Genomic DNA, 20037 nt, shown 5'->3' on the forward strand with positions numbered 1-20037 from the left:
TCATGGATACCGATTCTTGTTGGGGGGAAGTTACGAGAACCAGTCAGGCCGCTTATGAGCATCGCGCATTTTGTGCGGAAACGCTGTTGTTGATGAAGTGTTGACTCATTTTAAGTTGAAGTTGACAGAGTGATGGTAAGCCAACCATTCGCGAACTTTGCCGGCGAAGCAATCGTCACCTCAATCTTGGAAACTGAGAAGATGGACGGGGCCAGAAGTTGCAAGAGTTGAGTTTTGTGTGAACAGTAGTGATAGAGGGGCCGAAGCTGGAGAGTAGTATTGCAAAAGATCCTGCAGATGAAAATGAACTCGATTGGCTACTGAGGCATCTTACGACCAACCGATAAATTGCAACAAACCATAGCTTAAAAAGAGAGAATACTCAACTATTGTTTACTGCAGACTTATGCGAGGCAAGAGCTTGCCACGTGCTTTGGGTTTTTGGTGTTTTGTAGGGGATAGACTGGATGATGTGTTGCTGTAGGGCATTCCCGATGCTGAAGGTAGTCCAACAGGTCGAGATTCTTTTGTTTTCTTCTTCTTGGTGCTGGTACTTGACGATGAATTCTTGCGAGTTGATGGAGTGCTGCTAATGCTGGTTGCAGGGGACGCAGCGTTGTTCCTAGAAAACGAAAAGCTGTTGCCACTCGATCGCTCTGACCACGGCATACTGCGTGCACTCCGTAGTTGCGAAGAACTTGAACGACCGTCGCTAGGAGCAGCATCATTTGGACTGTTTGGTGCACTATCTCGTCCTTCCGCCTCCGGTGAGCTGTTTCAGAAACAATCAAGAGTGAGAATGTGCATTGGTAAATAAAACACCAAGCAGATACTTACAAAGGCAGTTTTTCAAGTGGAAGAAGAGGAATGGTGTCGTCATCGTCGTCAACATGATTGTCCTTACTTGCAGCGTATCGTCCCTTCTGCTGCTGTTGAATCTTCGACTTGCTCGCACTTTTGGACTTTGTATTTGCAGCGGAAGAATTACTGCCTTGGCTAAATTCGAGTCCTAGTTGAGCCTTGATGACTGCCATAGGCAAACTCGACAATTCAGCTGATGTAAGCGGCTCGTTTGCGTAAAATTTGCGGTACTCAGCATTGCCACCAGAGGACGGTTGATCTGCTAGCTCAGGACTCGAGGTGACATCGTTCACCGAGTTGATATGTGTTTGGTTGTTACTATCGTCACTCCTCGAACCAGTTGGCAATGCTGGCGACTGAACTTGCTGTCGTAATGTGCGTTGTAGCTCAGCTCGGTGCACTTCAGCCTCGCGGCGACGTTCACGCTCCAGATCAAGTTCTTGTTGCAATCGAGCTGCTGTACGTTCACCTTGTTGCTGAGCTGCCTGCATTCGAGAAGTGGCGTCGGCTATCGTTTGATTTGCGGCCTGCTGTACACCCTCCAGTCTCTGCGTTGCTGCTCTAAGCTCCGTCCCTGTCCGACTGAGTTCTCCTTTTACCCGCTCTAGAGCCTGCTTCATCGCCTGTACTTCACGCTGTGCGCGTCCTACCTGCTGTTGCGAAGCTTCATTTTCGTCACGAAGCTCTGCGATCTGGGCATCAAGCGCACGACGTTCTCGTGCAACCCGAAGCACTTCATCACGAGCTTTCTCTTCATTATCCTGAGCTTCACGCATCTTTGTGTCTAAAGTTTGCTTCAACTCGTTCACTTTGGCTTGAAGTGCATCTCGAGCGGCAATCAATGGTGATAATTTGCGTTCGGCCTCCCCAGCTCGACGTGATAATGTTTCCATTTCACGACCTTTTGCATCACACTCTTGCTTTTTGCTTTCAAGAGTGTTTGTCGTGCGTTGCAGCCGCAACTCTAATTCACTTAAGCGCTCTTCCAGTTGTTCTTGTGTACTGGTAGATTCATCTCGAATTTCACGAAGTTGCGCGTCTCGTGTGCGTATCTGCTCTTCAAGCTCTCGTAGCTGAGAGCGAGTTCCACTAGCATCCTTCTCTTTCTTCACACGAGCTCGTTCGAGTTCAAGAGCGTCCTGAGCGCCTTGTAACTCCGACACTAGGTCATCAATCGTGGCATTCGCTGCACTTTGGATCGTAGTGATCTTGTTCTGCAGCTCTTCCGACAACGCTGCGCTCTCTTGGCTCTCAATCCGTAGAGCCTCTAGCTCTTGTCGAAGTCTCTCGAGCTCCTCTCCTGACTGCTCAGCTTGTGCTCGTGCATCTCGACGAGCAACTTCAACGGCTCGTAGTGCGTCTTGAGCATCGTCCGCCGCTCTCTGAAGTTCTAACTGCAATGACTGTTTACTACGTGAAGCGCGCTCAAGTTCCGCTTCCAATCGACGCAGTTCAGCAGCTTGCGACTCCTTTTGCGCTTCCAGCTCTGCAAATTGTGGCGTGAGTGTCGCCCGAAGCTGCTCCACCTCGAATCGTGCTTGAGCTTGAGTCTCCTGTTGTGCTTGAAGAGCTGCTGCCAACGCGTTTTCCGCTCGTGTTTGAGCTTGTTGCGTCTCGGATAATTGGAGTGTAAGTGTATCGCGTTGCTGCCTAGCAAGCTCAGTTTCTTGGGATCTAGCTTGTTCTAGATGCTCCACTCTGTTCTGTAGATGAGTGAGCATAGTAAGCATCTCTTCAAGTCGCTGGGTCTTTTCCTCCAACGCGCGGGACAATTCCTGCTCGCTATGTGACCGCTGAGCCTGTTCTGTTTCCCGAGTCCGTGCTAACTCGTCTCTCTCTTCACTTAAACTCTGTGTAGATCTTTCTAGTTCACTTCGGAGTTCTTCTATCTCTCGTACTTTTGTTTTCATTTCCTCCTGAGCGTGTTGCAACTGCGTAGCGAGATTTTCATTCGTTCTTCTGGCACTTTCTTCCAAATCTGAATGAGTTTCTTGCAGATCCCCATGCGTAAGCTGAAGTTCTCGATACGACCCACGCAGTTGTTCCAGTTCTAAGTGCTTGTCATTCACAGCTCGATATTGAGTTTCCAGACTGACATTGAGCTGCTCGGCTTCAGACAAAAGATCTCGCTTTTCGGCTTCAAGAGCGGCACTTCGAGCACGCTGTGCGTCTAATACTTTCTGAAGTTGTAGGAGTTGAGAGGCACCAACAGATCGGAGATGTTCGAGCTCTTGAACTTGTTGGCGAAGTTGCTCGTTTGAACGAGTCAGTTGCGCTTCTTGTCCGCCGGCAGCTTGAGAAAGCTTCGCCAGTTCCTCTGCTAACGTTTTAGCATCTTGTCTCGCAGATTCCACTTCTTGCTGAGCGTGTTGCAACTGCGTTTGAAGTTCCTGCTCACGCGCTTTAAACTTCTCGCGATCACTATCTCTTTCTTGCTGTAAACGAAGAACTTTTAATTGCAACGGCTCAATTGCACTTGAGGCTTTCGTGAGCTGCTTGAGCGCTTGAAACACCGATGGCAATTGTGCCAACAGGTCTTCATTTCCATCTGAATTTGCATCGTTCTCTTCTTCGTCTGAGTTTGACTTGGGGACTGGAGTCTGCGTGATGAGGTCAAGACATTGGCGAGTCAGTCGTTCAGCAGTTTTACACCGACTTGAAAGCTGCTGGAGCTGAGTATTGGAGTCTTCGAGTTGACCTGCAGTCTCTCGCAGCTGCTCATTAAGCTCTTGTAGTGTACCGTTCTCAGCGGATCCCTGTGCCTCGAGACGAGCTTTGTCAGCTTTAGTGTTTTGTAACTCAGCACGAAGATCACGGAGTTCATCCTGAGCCTCGCGTACAACGCGTTGGGCTTTTTCTCGGAGCTCCAGAGCTTGAACTCGCTCTTCTTCTGCTTGTTTTTCACGCTCAGCAAGTGCTGCTGCATGTTGTTGACTCATTTGCTCCAGCTGAGCTTGGAATTTAGACACTTCAGTGATCATGAGAGCATTGAGCTCTTCCTTTTGAGCTCGCTCTTCGTTGATAGTTGATGTTGCAGCTTCCAACTGTTTCTTCAGTTCATCAAGAAGTTGATTACGTTGAACTTCTGACTGCATCTGTAGCTCGCGTTCGCGTGACATAGCGGCTTCTTGCATACGCGCAAGATCATTTTGAGCTTCCTGAGCTTGTGACTGTAGCCGTTGCTCTCGTTGAGTAGCGGCCTCAATCTCTTTAGTTGCATTCCACAGATGCTGCCCAAGCTCCTCCTTTGCCTGTTCCAGTTCATTTAGTTTTTCAAGCATCTTGTCACGCTCTGTTGTATGTTGATTTTCCAATTCCTTAGTTTTCGCTTCATGAGTTTGTTGAAATTTGGCTAGTTCAGCTTGAAATTCTTCACTTTGAACTTGTTGTTGCTCCTCATACTGAGTACGAACGTTCTGTAATTCATTCTGCACTTCGTTAAGTGCTGCTTCATATTTCTCACGCATCTCCTCGGCACTTCGTTGTTGTCTTTGAACTTCGTCGTTCATCATTGACAATTCTTCACGATGGCGATTCGCATTCTCTGCTGCTTCAGCTTCCAGTATTTTAAGCGCTTCTTGGGCACGTACAAGTTCTTCACTAGTAGCACGTTCCTTATTAGTAGCGGCGTTGAATTGCTCTCGAACTTGAGCGAGTTGATCCGTCAGTTGTGCAGTCTCTGCGAGTTTTTCACGCCACGCAGCGGCTGATCCTTCGGATTCTTGTTTCATTTGTTGAAGCACCGATCCAAGTTGTTCAAGAACCTGGCCACTCTTCTCACTTGGTGGACCACCCCACGTTTCTCGCGTAGAATTGCCTGGTGTAGACAAGTACTGCTGCTGTTGAAGTCCTCCGAAGGCTGTGGATGGATATGTGTTTGGTCCCAGTGGCAAAGTGTGAGGAATAGTCGGCCCTGCTCCTGGATAGCAAAACGCTGCGAGATTTTGCTGTTGTTGAAGCTGCTGAAGCTGAAGCAGAAATTCTGTACCCCCCGCTGGGAGGATCTGCGGAGTAACTTGACGTCCATGATCATAGTCAGAATTGCTGTAAGTTGCAGCTCCATTTCCGTGGGTTCCAGTGTTTGATTTGCGTCGTGACTTGGCAGTCACTGGCGGTGAGCGCTTGTCACCAAGTAGCGAATTAGACGACGGCTTTCGACTGCTTGACTTCATTGAGCTCCCGACGCGTGCGACGCCAAGCTTCCACCAGCTAATGGTCTCTGTCCGTTGAGCTACATTTTCTAAGAATCTATGTCGAGCTTCATATTTTTAGGAAGTTGCGTCGGAGATTATTCAACTCCATTTAGCCGTAATGACTCGATTCAGTTTGGCAATTCTGAAGCGATGGGATCGCCCGTGAAAGCTCGTGAATGGGAGAAAACACTGAAAGTCAAGTGTCGTCTCTGCGGTGGTATACGTTGCAAGCGATGCAGTGAAAGTGCGGCACTAGCGAAACAAGATTCCCCAGTAAAGGGATTGCACGCTGACTGGGTTGTCGATTGCGCCTTGGCCATGATGCGTCCGTCTTCCCGACTCATGAATGAATACAAAATCGCAGAGCAGTTCCACAAGTAAGTTGCAAGATTACTTCGAAAAAAAGTTATAATGCTAATGATCTTCTTGTAGACTGAATATCACGGCTGTGTTCAACTTGACTCTTCCTGGGGAACACCCGTATTGCGGTGACGGTCTTGGCACCAGTGGCTTCCCGTATGACCCGGAGAAAGATCTCATGGCTGAAAACAGTATGAACCTAGTCATTCCTGTCCCCTTCAACATGCCGGTAACCTAACGTATTTGATTGTTGTGCAGTTCGGTTCTATAATTTCGGTTGGGAAGACATGACCACGCCCACGTTGTCTTTCATGATGGATATTGTCAAGGTGATCGCATCCGTTTTGCTCACTGGCCATCACAAGGTAGCTGTGCATTGTCATGCTGGCTATGGACGTACAGGTATCACCATTGCATGTGCCCTCATCTTCCTCCACAATATTCCACCTGAGCTAGCAATTCGTTTAGTGCGTCGAGATCGACCTGGGTCAGTCCAAACGGCAGGACAAGTTCAGTTTGTACATGATTTCCACGCGTACCTCAACGCTGCTCGAGTTGTATTCGCCTTGCCGAAAATTCATGATCGATTTACACTTGCAGAGACTGTGGAGCATCAGAATCGTCGTCTACATGGCGAAGGAGCGGTAAATTCCAGTCTACCGCGAGTTCTTGACTTCCTTTGTGTCCAGCTGGAAGGTGCCGTATCAGCATCGTCCGACGTTATGGCAGTTGCTTCAGCTTTCGTCAATCATCTATGCGTTCGTCAGCAAGAAGCTTGGCCTCGGACGATTGAATGTACGAAAGAATTCTATTGTCCGACATCCTCGGATAACGCTGAATTGCTTGATCGACATCGACAGTTCATCGGAGGAGCAGTAAACGAGTCTCTCAAAGACAGTGACAGTATTTCGTTTGACGCTATTGAGGCCCCAGAACCTACGACCAGGGAGCAACTATTCCCAATCAAAGTCGGCTTCAACGTCGGTGAATGGAACTGGGAAGAAGCCTCAGCGTTGTGTCCGAATGCCTCCACTCGTGCAGTTTTACTGCTTGACTGGCTCGAACATCTACGTGAGCCTTTGTTAAACAGCCCACTTGTAGAGAAATTATTGCACGTTTCTCCGGTGCCACCGCTAAAACTCCCTACGACAGCCTATGGCCATGCTGGTTTGATCCACCATACTCGAAGCGAAAGCGAAACGCAAGGCAATTCAATCAACAGCAGCTACCAGTTTCAAGGCCTCCACCAATTACCAGCATACGCCATGCGATCTCTGGACCGGATACTGTCGTGTTTGCGTGTTCTCGAGGCCAAATTGAAGCAATTCGCGACAGGAGACGTTCTGTTTGATGCAGTTTGTGCACGCACTGCGATGGCTTTATTCCATCTCTCCCCCACTAGCTGTACAACGTCATCACTGCGACGTCATACGGATTGTGTGGCGCTGTTGGTCGACAAGTGGCATGCTCCAAAGCGCCTTGAACTCAACTTGGAATCGCTTCAGAAGCTCAGCGTTCATAGACCTTCATCTTGCCGTCTCACTCAATCGGCCAGCACTATCAACTACAGCTCCGAACTCGGAGTTGAGGCAAACAAGCCTCACTTGACTGCGCGCTCAGCTACACGTACACCGCGTGAACCGAATGGCAATTTGCCAGGTACTTTAAGTGACGATATGGCGGACTCCTTGTTGCCACCACAGACAGTGACTACCGAGCCGCTTGGCACGTATTCACCGCAACAGCCGCATAAACCTCATGGTGAAGCACTTCCAAGACCAAGTATTTCCTGTGGTGTTATCACATCTTCTCCACGACCGTCACCAAGATCATCATCCCCGATCAAGATCGACCCCATCCTAGCCAGCCTCAGACGAGAAGAGGATGGTAAACCACAATGTTTATCGCTACCATCAACGCCCAAGAAGATGGATCTGAGCCCATTGGCTCCACAACTCCTGCCAGAGAAAGAGTCCGAGTTGAGCGACGACAGCTTTGGGATGACGTTCTCTGCAGAATTCACAGGTACGAGTCTTCAAATGGACCCACCTGCGCTTCCAAGTGTACGTGATGGAGGACGCTACAGTAGAAGAGCAGGAAATACAGTCAAATAGCTCTTCGTTAGAATAGCGGTTAAACATACTGGCTATCTCCTTATTGTGAGTTCTCTTTGCCGATTTACCTGCTGGAGTCATTTAGGCTACGACCTCCGTTTTAAGGGTAAGGACCTTGACATTCGCGCCAACTGTCAACTGTAGCGGTGCCGTGTTCTGTTCGATCTCCACAACCATGTTGGATCCAAAGTATCCCTCAAACTTTTTCCCGTCGGTAAAGCCCAACAGTGCACCATTGCGTTCGCGAACAATAGCACGAGAAGGTTCACGTTTGGGGTGGACTTCGCCCGTTTCCTGGTTCACACTGGGCATTCCGCAGCGCGCACAAGGCCTCACATTACGAAAACGCACTCCGTCGATCGTGATGCAGTTCCAGCGCTCATCTGCAAACGCCGGGCTTCCTCGGAGCACAATGCTACAACAACAGACAACACATCGGTTAAGTCAAAAGTAAATGACATAAATCATAGATATTTTCACGTACTTGGGGCGGAATCGGTTCATTGGCACCGGCGTTTCCAGTTTCGTGTTGAATTCCTCTAGCGATTCTTCCAGTGCCAGGAGGAAAGGGAATGCATCGGCAAAGTTTGTTGAGTATCCAGGTGCATATTTTGGCTTGGTGGGACGTATGTATCCATCTCTGACTCGTGTGAGACGGAATCGACACTTGTCCTCCCCCATAAACTCATCCAACCACTTGGCCGCAGCGTCTCCCTGGTCGATAGCCTCCACTTTGTCCTTCCAGATGCTCACGACTCGCAATTGTCCCTCTCCCGTGAGCACCACAGGCACCTCCAGATCGGGCATTCCCTTGGCCGTCAGCACCAGACTTGTAGCCTCTACATCCATTGCAGGTAGCACCTTTGGGTGAATCAACGCCAGCTTGGGATATCGCCTCTGGGTCACGAATTTATCCCTGTCTCCGTCAATAATGACCCATTCTCGGTCATGCAGCAGACCTTTGGGTGTCAATTGAGCCTCCTTCAGCTCAATTCCGGCACACGACTTGATGGGGTACACAAAAATTCCTGAGACTTGTGGGAATTGCAGTTGTGACGCTTTAAATGTGTTGGTCTCGGAGCTCGCGAGCTTCACCTCGTAGCTGTCAGAATCTTCATCGTAGCCTACTACTGAACCGTGGTCAAAGCCGTTGAGAGGTTGTTTTAGTGTCACCACAGCGTTAATTGGTAGTAGATTCTTCTGTTTCTCTGCCAGTTGCTCTTGAACCTCGTCACGCTGTAGAACGCTGAGCGTCGAGGAGGTTTCCTGAGGCCTCGGGAGTTTCTTCTTGGCTACAAATGCCACGATGAGAATCGCAATTGACGTGGCGATTAGCGCAGCGTAAGGGATGGTCGAGGCAGACGTCGGGGACGCGGTGCACATCGCCGGAAGCAGCAGAGCCGCTGCCAATAGACTCGATGCCATGTTGACGATCCAAAACAATTTGACCCAAATATCAACGGGACTAATTCCAGCTCCTATAAAATCCATTTGGACCATTAATTTGATCATTGACTTTTTTTGTGACAAAAGATTTGTATCAGACTATTTTAGAGCGGTCACTAAAATGAATTCCATCAGTAGCCATTCGAGCAACGATCGAAAATGGCGGACGAGCTGCAGTTCCTCGTGCACTTCAACCGCACACTGTGCGTCTCCCTGTCCTCTAAAGCAGCCACTTTCTCCAGTATCGCCTCCTTTGTCCAACAGCGTGAAGGTGTGCCTTCCTCACTCCTCGATCTGTACGTGAACGGCCGAAAACTCGACGCTTCAAGCCATGTCCCTTCCTTCCCGACCATTATCCGCGCCCGACTTCATGGCGGCCTACGCGGCGGCAAAGGCGGATTCGGTGCCATGCTGCGCAGTATGGGGAAAACTTCAGGTGCCAAGACCACGACGGACTTTGGCGCGTGTCGAGACCTGCACGGCCGCCGTCTACGCCACGTGAACCAGGAAGTGGCGATGCACAAGTGGCGACAGGATGCAGAGACTCGAGCCAAGAGGGAAAAGGAAGGAATCGAAGACCGAGAGATTCTTGATGAAGATACACCCAGCGGTATCCCTGGCTGGTACCTTGCAACGCCCTCGTGGGCGGAAGGTATTAAGAAGTCGTACATGAAGAGAAGACGCAATACTGTGCTATGTAAGAGCTGGATAAAAGCCAGAGAGGGGGGGAAATCACCCCCACCAGGAGCTCCGAGATGGTGGGGCTGCCCACGTGGACGAGACTGTGACTTTGCTCACGGAGAAGAGGAACTAAGAGGTGAAGGATTGACGGAGTTTAAGCGAGCCAAGAGGGAAGAGGCACAGAGAGCTAAACAACAGGAACTGCAGGACTATGTCGATTTTGAACAGGAGATGCCAGACGACGTGTTAGATGCGATTAAGAGCGGTTTACGGCGTCGCAAGAAGAAAGCAGACGTCAAGATCGAGCAGCAGGAAAAAGACGCGCGGGTGTTGCCACCTGATGCCACAACGTACATCAGTGTTCGGTCAGCGCAACGCCCGCTGCCGGTTGTGGAGAAGTGGCTGAAGCTGATTGGAGGAAATGAAGAGGACGCTACTGCTAGCGTGGGGACGACGTTCAAGCATGGGCTGTGTGAACTACGTGGCCGCGGCAACTTTGGCACGGCAACAGCGCGACACTGCTGCGCCTTGACGAAGGGAAAATGGTACTATGAAGTGCGTCTCGTGACAGCTGGCGTGGTGCAGATTGGCTGGGCAGACTCAACGTTTGAGGCGAACTCGGAAACGGGAGATGGCGTGGGTGATCATGAGCGCTCGTGGGCTTATGATGGCGCTCGGCAGGTGAAGTGGAACGGTGGCAAAGACGAGCAGTACGCCACTGATGACTCGTGGAGCAAGAACGATGTTATCGGCTGTCTGTTGGATTTGGATGAGGGCACTGTCTCGTTCACTCAGAATGGTGTTGAGCTCGGTGTGGCATTCCGCAACGTCAAGCACACGGCAAGTGACCGCGGCTTCTTCCCGGCTATCAGCGTCGAGCAGACGGAGATCTTGCTAGTGAACATCGGTTCCCAACCGTTCCTGTACGAAGCTCCTGGATACGAACCTGTCATCGACGCGCTAGAATCTGAAGCTGTTGATGAACGAGCTATCATAGTCTCGAGCACAGACAACGCAAGTGACTTGGCTAGCGGCAGTGAGGAATCAAGCTCAGCAGCCGTAGATGACACCAAGAAACCGACCAAGTTGAGTTCATCGAAGAATGGAAAGGTGGGGAAATCTCAGAGAGCAAAGGATTCTGTGAAGAAGGTGGCTCCCACTGAACCTCCTATCGATCTGATGAAGTTTGAGACTGTCGCGTCACTTGAGGCGCTTGGATTGGAGCGACTGAAGCAAGAATTGAGTCGACGTGACTTAAAATGCGGGTACGTTTCAGAAGGTATTGAGATAGATCGTGGTGACAACACTGACTGTATATTGCTCCACAGTGGTAACTTGACAGAGCGCGCGGCACGCCTACTCAGTGTTCGAGGAAAAGCTTGGGATGACATCGACGCCAAACTTAAGGTCAAGAAGAAAGCACCACGAGGATAGATGTAGCATGCAAAGCAGTGTACTCTTCTTCATCGAGGCATTTTAACATCAGAGAATTACAAAACATGCAACATGCAACAGGCAATATGCAGAATGCAAACCATGCAAGCACATGAAAATATGCAGATTGAGCTACTACTATACGGAGTTGAAGCTTGAAGTGAAGGAAGAGTTACTTCTTCTGGCGTGTCGTAGTAACCGAGGTGTACGACATGCTAGGTTTGAAGGTGGATTGGGGCGGCGGCGGAGGAACACCGAATGGCGGCATTGCTTGGAAGTGTTGGCCATTCGGTGAGGCTCCAGGATAGCTCATGGGAGGACGTGGGCCACCAAAGCCGCCTAAACCAGAAGATCCATTGCTGCCGGTATTGTGGAACTGCATTGCGAGTGAGGCAACATCAAGGGCGCCTCCACCGTTGTTTGACGGGGGTGGAGGTGGAGGCTGCGGGTAGCCTGGTGGCTGCATCACTCCAGGCGGCATGTTTCCTCGAAAATACATGGGGTTCTGCTGCGGCATCATTGGTGGCATGGGATATCCTGGCGGTCCACCCGCAAACTGATTGTTCGGCATCGGGGGCATTGGACGACCGAACATCGCTTGCGTCTGCTGCTGCTGGTTCAAAAATGGCTGCTGTTGTGGTGGCTGAGGAGGCTGCGGTGGTTGCTGAAGTGGCTGCGATGACGGAGCCGAGTAAGGAGGTGGAGGCGGACCGCTGACCTGGACAGACTTGGCAAAATCGGCAAAGTTGAAGCTGCCAGCGCTTTCTTGAGTGCTGACTTGAGTCTGTTCGCTGTCTGAGGGATTGGACAAGCCGGGAGGGGGTGGTGATCTACTAGGTGGTGCCGACTTACTGCGAGGCTGGTTGTCCTCGCCAGATATTCCCTCTGCAGTGTCAGGAACACTCGGAAGTGGCGGTTGTGATGATGCTGGAGCCCGAGCAAAGCCGAAGCGTGATTGACCAGTGGTCTCAGCTGGAACGGACGACTGCTGTTGATCCTCAACAGGTTTGCTGCTTTCTGCAACTGGTGTTGATTCCTTTTTCTCAGATTCTTTGGGCACATCCTCGTCTTCGTCGTCATGCTGGGCCTTCTTCTTGCGCGGGATGATCTCCTCTTCCTCTGAAAGAACAATTTCCACCTCCACTGGCTCAAGTTCAATCATTTCATCTTCAGCTTGATCACCCAGTAATGCGTAAAGATTCTTCTGGAACGCTGGATCTTGGAACTGAGCGAGCCGCAGTTGTGCGTACTGTCGGAACTCCAGTAGTCGATTATGCTGCGCCTTCTCGATCGCCACAAGCTCATCAGCAAACTTCTCTCGAAGCCGCAGTTTCTTAATGTATGTAGTTGCCACGTGGAACTGTCCACCTTCGATAGCTTTGCGAATCAGCAGCTCGACGTTATACTGCGGTAAATACTCAGTATTGTCTTCTTCCTTCAAGGGAAATTCTTCGCCACTCGCAGCAGCAAGCGCAGCATCAGCAGCTGCAATTGCATCGTTCAGCGGGTTCTTGGCCAAGTTGAACTTGATTGCATACTTAATGGCCTTGTAGAACTCGTTATGTGCGACCATAGCATCCACCAGGTACCGCAGCAAGCTTATTGTCGCGTCTCCGTTGCCTTGATCCAGTTTAAACTCACGTAGATAGCGTAACGAGGTCACAAAGTCCCCGACATGTGCAGTTTCACGCACCAGCGCTTCGTAGAACTTGGCTCGTGTGTCGTCTTTATCTGAGAGCTTGTTCATGCACTTAACTGCTTGGGCCCATTGCCGCTGCTTCATCATCTCCACTGCTAGAGCTTCAAGGGGAAAATCCTTGAACAGCTGCATCTCCATGACGCTGGAGATAGCCTCCTCGTAGCTTCTAGTCTCCAGCATACCACGTACCAGCTGAGGAGCCGGGAACGTTTCCAGAAGTCCGAATTGCTTGGAGAACTTGAGTGCCGCACGGAATTTTCCAGCGCGAATCATGGCTTGGATGAGTGCGGACGGCGTCCAGCACGGACGGTCCGCAGCGGCGGAGAGCGTCTCGAAACCTGGCACCATCTCCTGTGCCAGTCGCATGGCCGCGCCAAACTGCATGGCGCGCACCATCTCGTTAATGAGAAGCGTGACAAGTGCGTCGTTCTGTTGCAGTTGAAGGTCGCGTACCAGTTGCGCTGCCTGGTCCAATGCGCGTGGGCTCTTGGCTTGCTCCAACATGAGACGAACCACGTCCGCTGTCTGGAAGCGTGTGCTTAAGTGCGCGCTGGCGGCGATAAGGAAGGCGGCATCGGTGAATTTGGCGGCAAGAAGGAGCTGTTGCAGCCGCGTTTCGAGCTGCTCGGGGGTGGCACTGTCTGCGTAAGTGCGGGCCTGCTCCACGCCTAACTCGAAGGCGGAGGGCGTGGGTTTTGATGGAGGCTTGGGCTTGGCATTGCGCTGCTTTGGCTGCGACTTGGAGCGCGCCGAGGAAGATGAAGGACGCGACTTGCCTGTGGAGGTAGCGCGACTTGCTTGGGAGACGCCCCGCCAACTGGCGGGCGCGGTCTGCGTCATGGAGGAGGAGCTTGGTGTTGTGGAGGATTTTTCTAAGGAGGGTTTTTGTATGAGTAGGGTTTTAGCCAATAGCCAATAGATAACTGAAAACAGAAAATTACGTTATCGACCAATGAAATGACGAGAAAAAATGCTGTACAAAAGACGATGTTTACATTTGTGGGGCACGGTACAATAGACACTAGACCTGGTCGAAGCGTTGCAGCAATCAGGCTTAGGCGATGGCAGGAAACTTGCATATTGGACACAACCCCTTCTCCTGAAGCCACGGGTCGATGCATTGCGGGTGGAACCGATGGAAGCAAGGCATCATGCGCACTGGGCTGTTCACCTGGAAGGCGCTAAGACACACTGTGCAGCAAGCATTCTCGGATGCCTTTAGCATACTCTCCCTGCAATGGCATCAACAGTGGCAAGCGCAAATGGAGTGAGTACAACGTGAGTCAGTGCCAGCACTTCTACAGCACCCTCAGCAATGAACTGGACAGCCATGTCCACTTCAAAAGCGATAGGAGGATATGCAGAGAGATAGAGCAGCCACGTACGTCACTGCGACGATGGGCAGCTGCTGGATCTGCTGCGGTGTGGCGCCCTCGTTTCGGCGCTCGTTCAGCGCCTCGAGCCGCATGAGGCGCTCGTAGTCGTTGCTATCGAAGTCGCGGTTGCTCATGAGCAGCTGCAGCATGTCGCCGTCCAGCTGCTCGTATAGTGCGCGGCTCATCTGCATGACGCCACGCGGCGCCTGCCTTCTTCGCTGGTTCTGCGTTTGGTCTCGCTTGGTGCCCAAGATGATCAGCTCCAGCAGCGAGATGATGCCGTACATGACGACGGGCAGACCGACTATGGGCTCAAAATACCGAGAGAGAGAGATTAGATTTTGATTACAGCAGCTAAACAGCGAATTTAAGCTCAGCATACACGCCACAGCGAACGGGAAGAGCGAGTCCGGGATGTACATGGCGAGGAAGCCCACCACATCGCCCAGGGCTGCCATGTTCTTGTTTGCAGTGCAATTTGTTATCAGTAAATATGTACCCTTTTGACGGTACACCACGTCCTCCACGGCGCAAATGAAGTCGACTCTTTGAAGCCCATGCGATTGGTGGAAAAACAGAGCAGCCCTATTCTTGTGGTATTTTCCTCCAATCGCGGCACGATCCACAGGGATGCGCACTCGGTAGAGGCTCTTCTCTGCTCGCAGACTTTCAGTCCAGACGGGAGAACGACAGAGACAGAGTCGCCGACACCGAGGGAGGGAAGAAGCCGCCGCGCCGCGTAGATCGCAGTCTTCTTTGCCCAATACACACGCACTCGACATGAGCGACAACAAGGAATACAAGCTGGTACGATGCGTGCGAACAGGGGAAGAAAAGATTCGAGCAGGATCGACCGCAGAGATAAGCGACGCTCCATCCTTTCGTTCTTTTCTCTCCCCTCCAACCTGAGTTTTTTTTTTCTTTCTAGTCCCAAAAGACGAATTAACCTTGGACAATTGTCGCTGTAGGTGGTACTGGGAAGTGGTGGTGTTGGTAAATCTGCGCTAACTATCCGCCTCGTGACCGACAACTTCCTGGAGGACTATGACCCCACAATCGGTAAAACAATAATTATCTTTTTTTTTAATCCAAACTAAGATCTAACTTCTTGCATGGCACGTTTCTTGTTAAACAGAGGACAGCTACCGGAAGCAGACAACTATTGACAACAGTCCAGCACTGCTGGACATTCTGGATACGGCCGGTCAAGAAGAGTACACGTCCATGCAGGACCAGGTACGCCGTCGCTTTGTTGCAGTTGAAAATCTTGTCAAAACGCTAAATTTACCCGTTGTAGTGGATGCGTGAAGGCAAAGGCTTCCTGCTTGTGTACAGTGTAACCAGTCGTAGCTCCTTCGATGACATCTCCGCCTTCAAGGACAAGATCTTGCGTGCCAAGGACGTGGATAATGTGCCTATCGTGCTGGTCGGCAACAAGTGCGACCTGGAGACTCAGAGACAGGTGGCTGCTAATGAGGGCAAAGAACTTGCTCGCCAGTGGGGCTGCTCCTTCATGGAGACCAGTGCCAAAGAGAGAGTACGTCTGTGCAATTAAGACATTTCGGGCTGAGAGGGATCGATCTAATGTCGTCGTATTATGTCGCTTTAGATATTGAATGAGGAGTGCTTCTATCAGGTGGTGCGCGAGATCAGGAAATCCGAGCGCCCCGTGCGTGTGGAGCGACCGCAACCCCCGCAGAAGCCACAGAAGAAGTCGGGGTTCAAGTGCACGATCCTATAGAAGCGCACGAGTCTTTCGAGCTCTCGCCACGTTGCGTCGCGTCGTACGAGGCCCTCAGCTTCTATCGTCTCGTCACGACGTTTTGCTGCTTACATAACAACAGTCAGTTTAGCCCACTTCAGAATCCAATTAGCCACTCGCCACCCCATCGCTCTACTCGCTCCCTTGTCTCGTTGTCAGCCTGATCGCTATTCCAACGGACACTCGACGGATCGATCGCTTGCGCATTCGCTTTCATTAGCGCAAGTCTTCTATTTGAGAATGTTCGTTCGCCGTATGGGTGCTTGCTTTGTTAGCGTGGAGTCCTGCGTCCAATTCTGGCGAGGGTGCGTTACTGCGGTTGGTATCACGTTCATCATCTACTACATAGCATAACAACAACAGACAAAAACTTTTTAACTAAAGTTGTAATAGTCCTATGTGGCTTCTTCTTGCCAAGACGAATTTCTGGTGAGCACAATCCATGAAAGAACAGTCAACCAAAAAGCAAAACGTTTGATCTTAACTATGCATTCATGCATGCTTGCGGTTCCATTGCCTCAATCCCTCTTACTCAATTAACAAAGAGCGCTGACATGAGAAGTACAGTCAATAGATGAGAAGTGGTCAGCGCAGTATCGCCAGCCATCCGCAACGAGAAACTTTGCTCCTTCATCTCGTGCGAGTTCCGTTCCACCGAAATTTTCCTTCCTTCACGTGCACTAATAGAAGTGAGGAGAGATCTACACAGTCACACCCCACTTCAAGACGGGCAATAGCAGCTCTTCATCGCTCCGATCACGACGAAATGCCCGTCTGATACCTTACACGGTAGTTCACTAGGTTGGCAGGTGCGTTATCCATGTACTGCGCCAGCCACGATACCATTTCAGCTTCTGAAGATCCAAAGTCATCGCGGAAGATACGAAGCACTCGCGGCAGTACAATTTCTCCAGCACGCTCGTCCACTTCAATCAAACGCTCGCAGAACTTTTCTGCCTGTTCCTCAAGATCCGTGTCCGTGCGTCCAGGTTTCAGGATAGGAACGTCTTCGGCGCTAGGAAGTGGCTCAGCGCAGTCAATTAGCACCAGAAGGGAGCGAGGGTCACGAATGTGCAGACGGAACTGCAATTTCGGGTCTTGAGCTTGCAGTTGGCGCTCCCAGTAGTTCGACGGCGGCTTGCGGTTGCAGCGCAAGATGCCGTGCTTGATGTCACCAAGCGTGAACTCCAATCCCCCAATTGTGTAGGCTACATCCCGCTCAAACGCCTTGTACTGACCGATATTCTGCGGCACGCCAAATTCGATGAGACCGTGAAGCACCATCGCGTTGTAGATGTTGATGAAGAAAGGCTGACGTTCGTGCTTGGGCAGACTTCCGACATCAACATTCTGCAATTTCGACGTTAGCTTCAAGAAACGACGATACTTCTGGCACAGTGGCGCATCAAAGTACTCGGTGACACTGTTCCCTGTTGCCGAGACATGGTTCGGCAGGCTAAATCCAGTGCCAATTCCACGCGGGAAAGACTTGAGCGCATGCAGCTCAGCGATTGCTTCGCGAACGCGTAGGCAGATCTCCATGGGGCCTTGCTGCACTTCGTCGACACAGACGTACTTCATATTGAGCGGCACAAACAGCTCGTCGACTTGGAAACGCAGGTACGTGTCTTTTGCTCCTAGATCCGGATGCGACACGTCTTCAGCGAACACGACGTTGAGCACACGACTTTTGAGAAAGTCTGACAATATCGTCGCTGCCTGGTCATGTGTCTTCTCAAACTTCGCCTTCAGGATACGAACAAGTTCATCTGCCGAAGTGCAGGCCGTGTATGTGGTGAAAAGACCCACGCGAACGTCACCAATAGTCACTTGGGCACGCAGCTTGTCCGCTAGGGTGTCCTCCACAGTATCCGCCGACATCTTAGCCAAGTCACTGTTCTGCTGTGGGCGACCACCAGAAGTAGGGACGGCTTCAGCAGCCAGTCCAATTGCAACTGAGGCGATCGCAGAGTTGCGCAGATTTCCATTGTTGTTGAAGCCGGCATTGCTCGAGCCATCACTACGACTCGAAACCGGAGAGCCCGAATCAGGAGCTGACTCACCAAAGCCGCTCGTTGGAGTTTCACTACTGCTGTTATGGTTCCGACGACGAAGACTTGGCGACACAGGAGAAACTGGTGGGTTGCCTGCTCCTGTGCTATACAGCGAAGGCTGGTGCAATTTGGCCTCAAGTTCCAGTGCTTCCTGGAATTCCGACACGTGCTCGGACAAGAAAGCCTGGATCGGAGCCTGAACGAACGGAAAGCGGCAGATATCTTCAATGGACGGGCGCTTTGATGCGTCCTGCTGTAACATCAGCTGCACAAGTAGACGCAGCTCGCGCGAGAACGACGGCAGAATAGGTGGATACTCGCCCTTACAAATCTTGGTGAAAATCTCAGGCAGTGTGGAAGCCTCAAAGGGGCGGCGCAGCATGATCATCTCGTACAGGATGCAACCGAGCGACCAAATGTCCGACTTCTTGCCGTAAGGCTCGCCACGGCAGATTTCAGGAGACATACTCTCAGGTGTGCCACACGCTGTATTAGCTGTATCATCTCCGGCCAGCGCCTTGGAAATACCGAAATCACCGAGCTTGACCACGTTCTTGTGTGTGAGGAAGACGTTCTGTGCCTTCAGATCGCGATGCAGCACGTTCTTGCCGTGGATATAAGCCACAGCCAGCACTAGCTGGGCGAACCAACTCATGATCACAGGCTCAGGGAAGGGCCCCATCTTCTCGCGTGAACGCAGCTTCACTAACTGCCTCAAATTGCCACCGTCCGAGTATTCCATGACGATATTGAGCTCGTCGTCGGCCAAGAAATGGTCGTAGAAGCGCACGATGTTGACATGGTACAGCGATTTGAGCAGAATGACTTCGTTGTCCGCCTGCTTGCGGCCGTTCTCGGAGATCTGTGAGATGCGCACGCGCTTGACGGCCACGACTGCTCCGTCTACTTTACGACGTGCTAGGACTACCGTACCGTGTGTACCCTTGCCGATAGTGCGAATGACCTCGATGTCCTGCCACATACTCTTGTTGGAAGTGCGTTCAAGACGACGACTGAGCCACACGTGGCGAACAAGAGTCTTGGCTGTGTTGACCTGAATGGGCTTGATGAGGTAGTCCTTGGCGCCCTTACTGAGGCAGGACGTGACCACGTCCATTTCCTCGTTACTGGAGGTCATAACTATGGGGATGTGGCCCAGTGTGGCGCTGTGTTTCTGGATCTCGTCCAATAGCTCAATGCCCGTCATGACAGGCAGCATGACGTCGCACAGCACAAGATCAAACTTGGCGTGGTTCGTAACGAGCAGATCCAGCGCCTGCTGACCGTTCTCCACTGCGAAGACCGTGTAGCGGCACGACTTGAGGATGTCGATGGTGGCCATGCGCGTGAATTCGTCATCTTCCACGACCAACACCGTCACTTCGGACGGGTCCATGGTAGCAACAGCTTAAAGAGAGAGTGGACAGGTTCGGATATAGAGCGGAGGTCGACTAGAGAAGCTTTAGGCAGAGACGAGCGACGCTTCGGGCGGGGAAGAGAATCACGACACTTCTCGATACTTGGTGTCCGCTTCAGTTTGTGACTTCTTATTAGTGTGGAGCGACTGACCTGGAGAAGCGATACGATTGGCTGATGCATGTAGCGAGAATGGATAGGGCAGATGTAAAAACCTGTGTATACCGATTTCATCCGAAGAAGGGTACAATTAATTGAGCTTCCAGCAATTCAGAATGTGCAGAGATTATATTTTTTAAATTATACTAGAAATCCTTTCTGGAGGGGTTGGGGTGACGTCCTTCCCGGAACTCGCTGCCAAGATGATGGTTGCGCGCGTCCGGCAGGTGCTCTTGGGCATCTGTGAGTCCTTCGCGAGTCTCCGCATTCGCTCCACAGCAGTCGCTGTTGGAAGTCGGTCTGCGACCTGACTAGGTAACACTAAACGCTGCGAGGCTTCTTACGCAAAAGAGAGAGTGATCGTTGCATTGCTCTACGCCCTACAATTCTGTATCCACCTCCTTATCCTCGTCGTGCTCCCACGACCATCCAGTGGCCTCGGCCACAGTCCCGATCCTGAGATCCCCCGCAGCTGCCGATGC

The 20037-nt window shown here is 51.3% G+C and overlaps 9 protein-coding genes across 9 annotated transcripts; 4 read left to right on the forward strand and 5 right to left on the reverse strand.

Annotated features, from left to right (window-relative positions):
* Positions 1-381: 381 nt before the first annotated feature.
* PPTG_04894 (hypothetical protein) lies at positions 382-5033 on the reverse strand (the record flags this gene model as incomplete). Its single annotated transcript, XM_008897237.1, has 2 exons — positions 382-772; positions 838-5033. The coding sequence occupies 2 exons, from the start codon at positions 5031-5033 to the stop codon at positions 394-396; spliced, it is 4575 nt and encodes a 1524-aa protein (XP_008895485.1). The 3' UTR covers positions 382-393.
* Positions 5034-5204: 171 nt separating this feature from the next.
* PPTG_04895 (hypothetical protein) lies at positions 5205-7528 on the forward strand (the record flags this gene model as incomplete). Its single annotated transcript, XM_008897238.1, has 3 exons — positions 5205-5431; positions 5487-5605; positions 5673-7528. The coding sequence occupies 3 exons, from the start codon at positions 5205-5207 to the stop codon at positions 7526-7528; spliced, it is 2202 nt and encodes a 733-aa protein (XP_008895486.1).
* PPTG_04896 (hypothetical protein) lies at positions 7516-9008 on the reverse strand. The gene is made up of 2 exons (XM_008897239.1): positions 8013-9008; positions 7516-7943 (listed from the first exon to the last, which is right to left on the reverse strand). Exons 1-2 carry the CDS (start codon positions 8951-8953, stop codon positions 7610-7612), a joined length of 1275 nt encoding a protein of 424 aa, XP_008895487.1. The 5' UTR covers positions 8954-9008; the 3' UTR covers positions 7516-7609.
* A 106-nt stretch (positions 9009-9114) lies between these two features.
* On the forward strand, positions 9115-12750 carry PPTG_04897 (hypothetical protein). Its single transcript, XM_008897240.1, has 2 exons — positions 9115-10920; positions 10984-12750. Exons 1-2 carry the CDS (start codon positions 9134-9136, stop codon positions 11087-11089), a joined length of 1893 nt encoding a protein of 630 aa, XP_008895488.1. The 5' UTR covers positions 9115-9133; the 3' UTR covers positions 11090-12750.
* On the reverse strand, positions 11091-13628 carry PPTG_04898 (hypothetical protein; the record flags this gene model as incomplete). Its single annotated transcript, XM_008897241.1, has 2 exons — positions 11091-13166; positions 13242-13628. 2 exons carry the CDS (start codon positions 13626-13628, stop codon positions 11262-11264), a joined length of 2292 nt encoding a protein of 763 aa, XP_008895489.1. The 3' UTR covers positions 11091-11261.
* A 214-nt stretch (positions 13629-13842) lies between these two features.
* On the reverse strand, positions 13843-14622 carry PPTG_04899 (hypothetical protein; the record flags this gene model as incomplete). Its single annotated transcript, XM_008897242.1, has 3 exons — positions 13843-14020; positions 14174-14468; positions 14547-14622. The coding sequence occupies 3 exons, from the start codon at positions 14620-14622 to the stop codon at positions 13843-13845; spliced, it is 549 nt and encodes a 182-aa protein (XP_008895490.1).
* A 167-nt stretch (positions 14623-14789) lies between these two features.
* On the forward strand, positions 14790-16417 carry PPTG_04900 (hypothetical protein). Its single transcript, XM_008897243.1, has 5 exons — positions 14790-14971; positions 15133-15223; positions 15300-15400; positions 15462-15701; positions 15774-16417. Exons 1-5 carry the CDS (start codon positions 14945-14947, stop codon positions 15903-15905), a joined length of 591 nt encoding a protein of 196 aa, XP_008895491.1. The 5' UTR covers positions 14790-14944; the 3' UTR covers positions 15906-16417.
* On the reverse strand, positions 16269-19577 carry PPTG_04901 (NEK protein kinase). Its single transcript, XM_008897244.1, has one exon. The coding sequence runs from the start codon at positions 19374-19376 to the stop codon at positions 16683-16685; it is 2694 nt and encodes an 897-aa protein (XP_008895492.1). The 5' UTR covers positions 19377-19577; the 3' UTR covers positions 16269-16682.
* Positions 19578-19758: 181 nt separating this feature from the next.
* On the forward strand, positions 19759-19866 carry PPTG_21482 (hypothetical protein; the record flags this gene model as incomplete). The annotated part of the gene is made up of 1 exon (XM_008897493.1): positions 19759-19866. The coding sequence occupies one exon, from the start codon at positions 19759-19761 to the stop codon at positions 19864-19866; it is 108 nt and encodes a 35-aa protein (XP_008895741.1).
* Positions 19867-20037: the final 171 nt, after the last annotated feature.

This window comes from Phytophthora parasitica (assembly GCF_000247585.1).
Source record: "Phytophthora parasitica INRA-310 unplaced genomic scaffold supercont2.5, whole genome shotgun sequence".
NCBI classification, from domain to species: Eukaryota; Oomycota; class Peronosporomycetes; order Peronosporales; family Peronosporaceae; genus Phytophthora; species Phytophthora nicotianae.

Coding starts and splice junctions, on each gene's coding strand:
- PPTG_04901 (XM_008897244.1), bottom strand. CDS start 19,376: ATGGACCCGTCCGAAGTGACGGTGTTGGTCGTGGAAGATGACGAATTC.
- PPTG_04896 (XM_008897239.1), bottom strand. CDS start 8,953: ATGGCATCGAGTCTATTGGCAGCGGCTCTGCTGCTTCCGGCGATGTGC. Junction 7,944..8,012: donor ATGAACCGATTCCGCCCCAA/GTACGTGAAAAT, acceptor CTGTTGTTGTAG/CATTGTGCTCCGAGGAAGCC.
- PPTG_04900 (XM_008897243.1), top strand. CDS start 14,945: ATGAGCGACAACAAGGAATACAAGCTG. Junction 14,972..15,132: donor ACAACAAGGAATACAAGCTG/GTACGATGCGTG, acceptor TTGTCGCTGTAG/GTGGTACTGGGAAGTGGTGG. Junction 15,702..15,773: donor AGACCAGTGCCAAAGAGAGA/GTACGTCTGTGC, acceptor ATGTCGCTTTAG/ATATTGAATGAGGAGTGCTT.
- PPTG_04897 (XM_008897240.1), top strand. CDS start 9,134: ATGGCGGACGAGCTGCAGTTCCTCGTGCACTTCAACCGCACACTGTGC. Junction 10,921..10,983: donor CGACGTGACTTAAAATGCGG/GTACGTTTCAGA, acceptor ATTGCTCCACAG/TGGTAACTTGACAGAGCGCG.